General features: G+C 45.3%; 1 protein-coding gene across 3 annotated transcripts; it reads left to right on the forward strand.

The window, feature by feature from the left end:
• The first annotated feature begins 1133 nt into the window (after window positions 1-1133).
• Window positions 1134-7919, forward strand: slitrk3a (SLIT and NTRK-like family, member 3a). Of its 3 annotated transcripts, none has more exons than XM_048265524.1 (3): window positions 1134-1632; window positions 2071-2150; window positions 3231-7919. In XM_048265524.1, the coding sequence occupies exons 1-3, from the start codon at window positions 1615-1617 to the stop codon at window positions 5887-5889; spliced, it is 2757 nt and encodes a 918-aa protein (XP_048121481.1). In that variant the 5' UTR covers window positions 1134-1614; the 3' UTR covers window positions 5890-7919. The 3 variants fall into 3 exon arrangements, with proteins under 3 accessions (XP_048121481.1, XP_048121482.1, XP_048121483.1); XM_048265525.1 differs by having other exon boundaries at window positions 1135-1632; window positions 2067-2150; XM_048265526.1 differs by lacking the exons at window positions 1134-1632; window positions 2071-2150 and adding an exon at window positions 2163-2887.
• Window positions 7920-10995: the final 3076 nt, after the last annotated feature.

Here is a 10995-nt window from a genome sequence, read left to right on the forward strand (position 1 = left end):
AACCTCACTGTAAATAAGACAAAATGACCTGCTGTAGGAGAATGACTGTATGACTGAATGGCAGCAAGATGTTTTTCTCGGTCTTAATGACCCCTCTGGTTAACTGAGAGTTTATATCACATTTTAGTAGGGTTGAAAGCTATTCCTGTTGGCTGCACAAATGGCATTTGATTGGTTTTGCTATAGCCTACAGCACTGGGGACAGGCTTGGAGATTTTCCTGTGAATAATCTGAGTCTGTGATCATGCCAGTCTCCCAAACACAACAATCAAACATTGGCAAGTGGGGATGTTTTGACAAAGCATTTATTTCTTTATTTTTGGTGAGAACGACCAGATTATTAATAAATGGAGGATGAGCAACAAACAATTACCATTAAAAATATATTTTCCACGATCAGTGAAAGAAATGGATGAATAAAGCACACTCTGATATAGGGCTCATTTAAAAAAAATGGCATCCAGGAAGAGAAGAAAAATAATCATTTAAGAAAAAAAACATTACGCGTGCATGTAGCGTTATAATGGACAATATTCAGGAGTACCCTAATTTGCATCCGGAATTTCGCCGTGCCCCACGCACAGAGCTCTGTTGCCCGCTGCAGGCAGCGCGCGGGAACGGCACAAGGAACAGTGTACCCGAAAAGCGGAGCGCGGCAAGCACACATACTTTCTATGTCTCTGCTGCAGAAAGATCGAAGTGATATTCGTTCACATACCTATGCACCCCTTGAGAGGAGCAAGGGACAGGGTATAAGTTGGCGAAGTACCCGGTGTGTCCGATGAGTGTGTCTGACCAGATCATAAAAACTATTTTAAAAGGCTGAAATAAATAAACCACCCCTCCAATGTTCCACATGCATAGTCCTAGGAATTGTTGTGCACATATTTGGTAGCTGAAAATAACCTACTTGGTAGCTGAAAGTTGTGGAACTTTGCTTGAATAGATAATTACATACGGATGAGATCCACATTGGTACATGTCATCATCATTCTCTCCAGGTATACTATGCGTTTCAAGGGCCACAGTTCCGATGTTGTCATTAATGGTCTACCCCAAACATTGGAGAGCGCCCTGACGCGCGCTCCCGGTGCGGCACTCGGCACGCTCAACCACCCGCACCTCCTCCCTCTCAACCATCACCATCGACGCTACCAACACCAACGTCTCTCCCATCTCTCTCCCTCTCCCCTCCCTTCGCGCCCCTTTTCGCTCCCTTTTCCTCAAGCTCGTTTCCGTGACGTCTGAAGAGACCTGATCAGGAACGGCTCTTCGCGGCATGATCCTGCATCCAAGCGATGCTGGTGCAGCAGGGGACTAGACGGCTCTCGGAGCGAACCTGAGCTACAGCTTCTCCCGGCACTGTTGAGTTTTCGGTTGTACGAGGGGACCTGCATCATAAACAAACCTATAGAAAAGCTGGACATTACATGCGCATCACGTCTTCATTTTTTTCTCTTTTGCCTCAGCCTCAGCGAGAAGAGAGAGCGAGGGAGAGATACAGAAAGAGAGAGAGAGAGAGAGAGAGAGAGAGAGAGAGGAAAGAGCTGAGGAGATGGTGGAAAGACGAGATCCAACAATATTTTAACTAGTGTTTTTCTCTGATGCTACTAAATGCCTCCTCCAAAGAAGGTGAGTGGTGGGATTGTCCGCTTATTTTAAATTCCTAGACACGACATTCAGACTAACCTCTTAGGAATTTGTATTGGCTTAACGGAAATTAGACAAAATAAACAGTTTTAGCTGCTTTTTAATTTCAAAAATAATCTTCAACATATCTACAACTGGATTTAAATCACCACATTGGTGTACTTTCATGGCGATACGTCTGAATTGACCTCTGGCAAACTATTCAACAGATTGGGCGAAATTTGCTTTAGAATATCCAGATCTCTATTTGCAGTGATGCAATTTGTTCGATGCATTTGACACTGTTTCCATCAGCTGTCTTGTGCAGTCTATTTAGAGATTTGCGTTTTCCTCCCTCTGTGTGTGTGTGTGTGTGTGTGTGTGTGTGTGTGTGTGTGTTTGAATGTGTGTTTCATTCCTATGTATATCTCTTTCAGCCAGCAATCTGACGCTATCTGGGACTGCCCATCTCGACATCCACTCGATTCGGGAGATGTAAAGTTGAAACCCATTAAAACCGAGTAGGTACCCATTCCATCGATCCAAGGGGATGACAGGGCATCCTTGATGAGGTTATGTGTTTTGCGTGTGTGGATTTCAGTAGCTTAACACACGACGTGAGAGACATATGAGAGGGGAGGGGGGCAGCGGCATAAAGTATGCTATTCATCGCAGAATGCAGTCACTTTCCTATGGCGGACCGCAGAGAAGCCAACATTTCGCGCCCACTTACTCTCCTTGAAGGACGATTTTGTATTATTCCCGATTTGGTATGCAGCGACGCGTTAGAGACAGGGCACAGTTTCCCCGTGAAAAAGCCGGGAGAGGACAGCCTCTGTGCAAGAGTGAGACTCAGCTCCGGTCGACTATTAGTTTCCTCACCGATCTGCAGATAAAACGCTATTGCGATTACAGCAAATCACGGGTGCTCAGTCTGCGGAAAAGCGAAGTTAGGATCGGAAGGATCAACTTGACATTTACTGGCAACCTTGATACTTCTTTCGGTAAACGTCAATTAATTTAAGTGGGTAACTCCGAATTCAGATGGATTATTGTTCCAGAATTACATGTGCGCTCATGTAGATAAAACGCAACGGATTGGAATGAATCCCTTTTTGTTTAGTCCACCCAACCGAATAAGGGTGCAGGTGCTGGACTGAGAAACGCGGTAGGCTATGTTGTCAAACGTCTTCTGTTCTCTTTGCAATGTGTTCGGGAGTCATGCTGATGGATCCAGTCAGAGTTGCTGTTAACAGGGGTAAGGTTTAATGTATCTCCGGAAACCGCACCTTCGAAATGTCTCAGTGCTGAACGCAAAATGCAATAGCAATATGATGATATGAGTATAATTTTAAAAGAAAGTTGGGCTACTGAAATGGGCACAGACGACTTGTGTTAGTCAACGTTCCTTCCTGTATATTTTTACATGCATTATTAAAAGTCACCTATCATATTGAATAGGTACTTCATTTTGGTTGTGAGGATAACTGATTTTTATTGCAGAAAAAAAGAAAAGAAAGATGGGCTGTAACAAATTCTACTGTCTAGAGTTTCTGTTTAGGGATGTCCTTCTGATTTGATTTTCTCTCTCTCTATTCCAGTGCTGTGAAGTGGCTCTTAGCCGTAGCTTCATCAGGTCTCGGCGGAAGGATGCTGTGGGTAACCCTGCTAAGCACAATAGCTTTAGGATGGACTACGCCGATCCCAATGCTGGACGACTCAGAGGAGATAGACGAGCCTTGCTTTGACCCCTGCTACTGTGAAGTGAAGGAGGGCATTTTCCACGTTCACTGCGACAGCAAAGGATTTACAAATGTCAGTCAAATATCCCAAACATGGACGAGGCCCTTCAAGCTCAACCTACAAAGAAACTCGATGCGCAAGTTGTACTTCAACAGCTTCCTGCATCTAAACAATGCCATATCACTCAACCTGGGGAACAACGCGTTACAGGACATTCATGTTGGTGCGTTCAATGGTCTGAGCATTTTGAAAAAGCTTTTCCTGCACGAAAATAAACTGGAGGTGTTCAGAAACGACACTTTCTTGGGCCTGGAAAGCCTAGAGTACCTCCAGGCTGATTATAACGTAATTAAAAGAATAGAGAGCGGGGCATTTAGACACCTGCACAAACTCAAAGTACTGATTTTGAATGACAATTTGATACCCGTTCTACCCAATCTGTTATTCAGGTCTGCCTCTCTCACGCACCTTGATCTACGTGGTAACCGGTTAAAGATTCTGCCTTACAAAGGCACACTGGAGTTCATTGGCCGCACTCTCATGGAGATTCAATTAGAAGAGAATCCGTGGAACTGCGTGTGTGAGATTGTGCAGCTTAAAACGTGGCTTGAACGCATTCCTTACACAGCTTTGGTTGGTGACATTACGTGCGAGCACCCCTTTCACTTCCATGGCAAGGACCTTCGTGAGATTAAACGGAGCGAGCTGTGTCCTTTGCTCTCGGAGGCAGAAGTGGAGGCTAAGCTTGGCATCCCCAAAATACCGTTCAGCAACGAGAATACGTGGCCCACAAAGCCCTCATCAATGCTGTCTTCATTTCACAACACTGCTTCGTCGGTGGAGTACAAAGACAGACCTAAGCCAACCAAAAGGCCCAGACCCACTAAAACTCCACCGACGCCACGCAGTATTTACCCCGGGCCGAACCAGCCACCCATTGCTGGTTATCAAACTAGACCGCCCATTCCTATCATCTGCCCAGCGGGATGTATCTGCAATTTACACATCAATGATTTAGGGCTCACCGTAAATTGTAAAGAGAAAGGCTTTCATAACATATCTGAACTGTTGCCGCGTCCACTAAATGCCAAGAAGTTATACCTGAGTGGAAACTTAATACAAAAAATTTACAGATCGGACTTCTGGAATTTTTCCAGTTTGGATTTACTACACTTGGGCAACAATCGGATATCATACGTTCAAGAGGGTGCATTCATTAACCTGCCTAACTTGAAAAGCCTATATTTAAATGGCAACGACATCGAGAGACTCACTCCAGGCATGTTTCGTGGACTTCAGACTCTGAGTTACTTGTACTTTGAATACAACGTTATACGAGAGATTCAGCCTGCCGCGTTCAGCCTGATGCCGAATCTGCAGCTGGTCTTTCTGAATGACAACCTGCTGCGCACTCTGCCCATTGATGCTTTCGCTGGCACCTCGCTGGCCAGGCTCAACCTGCGCAACAACTACTTCCTCCACCTGCAAGTCAGCGGGGTCCTGGAGCACCTGCACTCTATTGTCCAGATTGACCTCCACCAGAACCCATGGGACTGCTCGTGTGACATCATCCCGCTCAAACAGTGGATGGAGAAGCTCAGCACCGTTATTGTCGTCGGGGAGGTGATCTGCAAGACGCCCGACTTCGCTTTCGGCAAGGATCTGCGCTCCCTTGACGCCGAGGTCATCTGCCCCGATCTGAAGTTCACGGCTCCCTCCGCCGCTTCGCCCGACGACATGACATCCACCAGCACTTTCGGATTAGGATACGCCTCAGCGACTGGCGCTGTCCCTCTCTCGGTGCTGATTCTGAGTCTGTTGATTCTGTTTATCTCCGCCGTGTTTGTGGCTGCTGGTCTGTTCGCCTTCGTCCTAAGAAGACGAAAGAAACTGCCCTTCAGAAAGCGACAGGAGGTGGACCTGACTGGCATCCAGATGCAGTGCAGGATATTCGAAGAGCGGCAGACCGCCTCGCCAGAGAAACCGCCCGGCCACGTCTACGACTACATCCCCCACCCAGTCACACAGATGTGCAACAACCCCATATACAAACCACGAGAGGGAGAAGGTGAAGAACAGTTCGCCGAAACCAAGGAAAACAACAGCAATTATCGAACTCTACTGGAGAAAGAGAAAGAATGGACAATGGCTGTGTCCAATTCTCAACTCAACACCATTGTCACCGTCAATCAGGCGGGGGACATAGCGAGCTTTCACGAAAACGGGGTTCTTTGCCCCACAGTCATAGACAGCCAGAGACCTACCCCCACGGTGGGGTTTGTTGACTGCCTATATGGCACAGTTCCTAAATTAAAGGACATGCACGTTGCACATGCACACCCCCCAGGAATGCAATATCCCGATTTACAGCAAGACGCCAGATTAAAAGAAACATTTCTTTTCACCGCGGGTAAAGGATTTCCCGAGCAGACCCAAAGCGAATACCTCGAGTTAAGGGCCAAACTCCAAACCAAGCCGGATTACCTCGAAGTGTTGGAGAAATCATACCGGTTCTAACCAGAGAATACTTTTTTCTTGATAGCCCAAAAGAATACGGAACAACAAAAAAACAGCATGACGAAAAACAACAACAACAACAACAACAACAAAAACATATATATTACAAACAAATGTTTTCCCCCAAGTCGTTTTGGAGGAAAGGCCATACTCAGATATTCAATGAAGTGCCTTTTTCAGAGTAGCCAGCAATGTTATCAACCCTTATTTTTATACAAAACAGATTTTTGGTTGCGCAGTGGGAGGCATTCGGAGCGTATAATTCTAAATATTAGACGAAGCCTTCACGCAGTGAGAGCCTTCACATGGTTCGTGTAGGGATCCGCGAGGAGCAGGATGTCTCCATGGCTCGTCTCTCACGCGCGGATATTTGCCCAAGGTCTGGCACAGTTTGTAGAATATTGCAGTTTGCTGCATGCACTCGACTGCAGGGGTGGGTATTGCTCCAAACTATCACTCACATATAATAGAGATACTGCAACGCATTATTGTTCAGTGGTCTATTTCATTTTATAATATTACAAAAACAGACAAAAAAGAGTGTCTCTCAAGGACTCACCCAAGGATCAACATTTGTGAATATATAACGACACTGAAGATTTTATGGAATTCAACGCACTTTCTTAAGAAAAATGCTTCTGGATATTATCACTAACGGCTTTGTAGGAAGCACTTTTAATGTTTTCTCTCACAAAGATTTGAAAAAATGTGCATATATTTATTCTGTAATTTCAGTGAAAAATTTAACTTGTAAAGGTAATGTTAAATCAATGTATAGTGATTATGCGTCTGGTATAGCCTTCTTAATAAAACAAACTCTTAAATCAATAAAGAGGTGCTAATGCATACTGTTTGTGTACAACAGCTAGCAGAAGTATTGATACGTGAGTACTCTGTGCTAATACCAGACTGTGGGAGTCGAATCTGTACATGCCCGGAAATACTTTGAGGTTTGTTGATGCGTATCATACGATTTTTTTTTTTTGCTGCTTTAAACAAACAAAATTAAACTATTCAAGGTCCAAGACCGACATTGTCGATGCATGAGGAGAAGTAGGATGTCCATTGACATTGAACCCGGGTCCATGCTTTGGAAAATGGTAGATAAAACTTTTGTTTTGAAATGGTAGCAATGGTTGTATGGCACATGGGCAGTAGTTTGACTCAACCTAGTACAATTGGAATGTGATACATTTTTTTTATGGAAGAATCATTATTGTTTTTGACCACAAGGGGGCAACAGCGAGACACTCAGAGGTGGTTAACACGTTTTTCTCAACCAGGTTAACCGTGACAGTTCACAAGACACTCCTTGCGAAACGTCTGTGACCACATTCCGTTAAATATTAAGCATGGTGGCAATTTTCTGGGCAAGTATAACTCAGATAAGGTTATCTGTTAATGCCCGCTATTGTCTGTTAGTTATGTAACAAGATGTAGGATGCAAGGTAACCTTACTGCCTTTTTCTAATGATGGAGTGCTTTCATTCCATTGGGATTGTTGCACATGACTAGAGGGAAGAATCTGAGAAAGACAATGAATCAAGGCCGTGGTTATTTTAGTTGTCTCCTTAAAACTGATACATTGCACTTCTAAATTTGATGAGAGGTTCTGTAGTTACTTGCCTTTCCAGAAGAACAAACATTCAACACTTCATTTTTTTTAATGTAATAGTTTTATGCTGTATATTTCATCATTTTACCCAAACGTGTGTCATTTCAGCTCAACCCTGCCCAATAGCCTTGAAAATCAAAACTTTCATGTCATTCTCACAATTCACATTTAGCCAGTCAGACAAGAATAGCGTGCTGGTATCTCACAAAACATACTTTTTCCCATATGACAAATTGGTTCATTTAATTCCTAAAACAACACAAATGTTCATTGTACCACCACTCATCATTGGTGATTTAATCAGAGGTATGGCACATGGTTGTGATCTGTGACTAAAATGGAAATTATCCTTTTTTTCGCTCACATACACTGACAAGTGTTTTGCTTATGTTCTAATAAATTATATTTGTATCTATGGTCATCTGGGTTCCATTTTGTGCCTCGAAGGTCACTTTTCAGACTTTACAGAATGGCTATGTTAGTGGGGTTTTGAATAAGCAGTGCAAAGAAACAGGAAATGATGTGAGATGGGGATGGTCTGTCTTCGGTGCATATATGGTAATGGATAGCTCTAGGATGGCATTGTGGTAGTGTAGATGCCTTTGGTTGTTTGACAGTAAAATTATGTTTCATGCTTTACCACATACACTTGCTTGTGTATCTGGTCTCTATGTCCTCTCTCTGGATTAGTTGAAGTCAAAATGTTTCCTTTTATGTGGTCTTGTTGTTTTCTTATTGTTTTCTGCAAAACTGCAGCTGAACGTTTGGCTGAGGAGGTGTGTGTGTGTGTGTGTGTGTGAGTGTGTACTCTGGGGAACAGAGAAGGGGAATGTCACCTTGACTCAGGCTGTACTGGTCTCCAGGGCTGAAGCGCAGACAGCTAGTGAACCTGCACAGAGGGTTCTAGAAGTAGCCTAGAATGTGACTTATTTCTGGAGGCTCATGAGGTTCTGGATTTAAAAAAAGGCTTGTGTTTGGGCACACACAGATTATCTCTGCATCTGTGCTGTGTGGTGCTGTGGACTTTGGCTGCAGGGGTTTACAGATTGCATTGAGATATTGCCTTAGCGGCAGGACTTAATGCAGTGTTGAGTGTGGCCATCCTCAGTGGTCATTGATTCCTTTTTGAATGGCTTCAATCGCGTTTTTGGTTTGCTGGCACTCCTTGCCTCAATTACATTGTCTGCAAACAATGATTTGAAGTTGCCAGTGTTGTATTGCTATTATTTATCTTCTGCTATGACAATAATTGTTTTTTCCTTGCCTACACAAAGGCATTAATTAACTGAAAATGATCAAAACCCTTTGTATGTACAGTAGAAAGAAAGGAAGTAGAAAGGAAGGAGGGGACAAGCTTAGCATGCAGTGTCAGCACTCACAAGCTTGACGACAGGTTGCTTGAAGACCCACTACTTTTCAAAAAAGGGGGCAGGCAAATCTCACACTTTTTGTTCTTCAAACAGACGGCAGCCATCCAATTAGTGTCAGCTTGTTGAAAAAGCAAGTGCTCCATCGCTCCGGGATACTTTTGTGATCTTCTGTGGGTGGAGAGGGACCCCCATATGCTCAAGCCATGTTTCGGTTTTGTGTATGTCTGTGTGTTCCGCCATTAGTATGCAGAGCCGTGGCCAAACATGGCTTCAGAAGTGTGGGGGAGTGTTGGCTGCTCAATGACCTGTAGTGCTGAACGAGAGTGCGCTGTCCAAGGTGCTGAATTTACAGAGTGGAGGAGCCAGTCGGCTCTCTCCATCTACAGACGGTAATTTAGCTGACATTAGTGCTGACGGGGCTCCGTGTCTGTTGTGTAGCGTTTGAACTCCACTCCTCTTGAGCACTAATGAACTTTTTGGAGAGTGGTACAGCCCCTCTGATGTAGAGTGTGCACCTTTAAAACATCTCGTCAGATTGAACAGATCCACAACATCGCACTGTGTAGCATGACATGCCAGACAACTACAACCACCAAAATAACTCCTAGCTGGCTGTCTACTGCTAAAAGAAAGATGATATCTTGCATGGCTGTCTCTGGATTCAGCGGCTTGTCAACGTTGTCTTGTCTTGCTGCCACGGCTGTGTGAAGTTCTTCTGTATTCAGTGTTAAGTGAGAGGCCTCTCCAGCATTGTGTTGGCTGGCGGAGCGGCTCTGTAAAGTGTAAAATGGGAGAGAGGTGGTGCTGGGCTCAGGCTCTGCCAGCCCGCCTCATTGCTGTGCGGTGAGTGGAAGCCGGGCCTCTGCTGCTGCTGCTGCTGCATACTGTACTGAGCTCATTATGAGTGCGGCGTCGGCACGCAGTGTTGAGTGGCGACTGAACTGTGGCGCTTGAAGCCCCCCTGCGCGTAAATCATTGATGCCTGGCAGTACAGTAAAGGAAAGGGCTGCAGTGTGTACAAAAAGCACTTCTCTCTCTCTCTCTCTCTCTCTCTCTCTCTCTCTCTCAGTCACTCACACTCACTAACATACACACTCTCTCTCTCTCTTTTACACATACACAAATACACCCACACATACCCCCCCCCCACACACACACTCTACTGTTGGAAGGAGGGTGTGAAGTGCTAGTCAATACAGCCAGGCCTTGAACACTGAGTCAGCATAACACACATCCTTCTCAGGTTTTATAAAGAGGCTCCTGCTCCTTGGCCAATAGGGTGTGAACGCCAGCTGCAAGCAACATTCAGTATTATGATCTGAACAGCCCGACCTATCTGATGCTATCAGCAGGTGGGCTAGTGTGCAAATCTGTATTTACTGTGTGCATGCTTGTTTTTGTGTGTGTGTGTGTGTGTGTGTGTGTGTGTGTGTGTGTAAGTGCATGTGTGTGCATTCCCAGCCTCTGAGGGTTCCGCTTTGATTTGCCTGGGCTGTGCCCTTCCCTGATGTCAGTGTGTTTTGTTTGAGTATTGCAGAGAGTGCGGCGTGCCGCGCTGCAGCCCCCAGCACTTGTTTTGAGTGTGATTATGCTTTTTTCATTTGCACAATTGTTTTCACTTCATTTTAATATTGAGGGATTTATGTACTTGGACATTGCAGGTCGAGACACGGAAGACAGAGGGAGAGGGAGAGAGAGAGAGAGAGAGAGAGAGAGAGAGAGAGGGGGGAGGGGCATTGTGAGTATTTCTAATCCTTTTCTCAGCTGGACTGGGTGGGGGTGTCCATGGAAGGCTTGTGGATGAAATACCCTGGGAGCGGTTGCCTGCTGCTTTATTGGTGTCCGACACCTCTGCCTCGGTCAAACCACTTCTCTTCCTAGGGGGACACAGGGACAAAGGCCAGACGTTTAATCACAAATGAGAGCCCCACACTGGGGGGCCTGGGCCTGGGCCTGCCGCTGCTGCTGCTGCTGCTGCCACTGCACTGCTTTTCTCCCCTGGTTGCTCGGAGGCACAGATCTAGACTTCTGTACGTGAGTTCATTGTGTTCTGAGAGTGTGTGTGTGTGTGTGGAGGTGTGTGTGTGTGTGTGTGTGTGTGTGTGTGGGTTGCTGGTGCCC

Source organism: Alosa alosa, chromosome 15, assembly GCF_017589495.1.
Source record: "Alosa alosa isolate M-15738 ecotype Scorff River chromosome 15, AALO_Geno_1.1, whole genome shotgun sequence".
Classification (NCBI taxonomy): Eukaryota; Metazoa; Chordata; class Actinopteri; order Clupeiformes; family Clupeidae; genus Alosa; species Alosa alosa.

Coding starts and splice junctions, on each gene's coding strand:
- slitrk3a (XM_048265524.1), top strand. Junction 2,151..3,230: donor TTGAAACCCATTAAAACCGA/GTAGGTACCCAT, acceptor TCTCTATTCCAG/TGCTGTGAAGTGGCTCTTAG.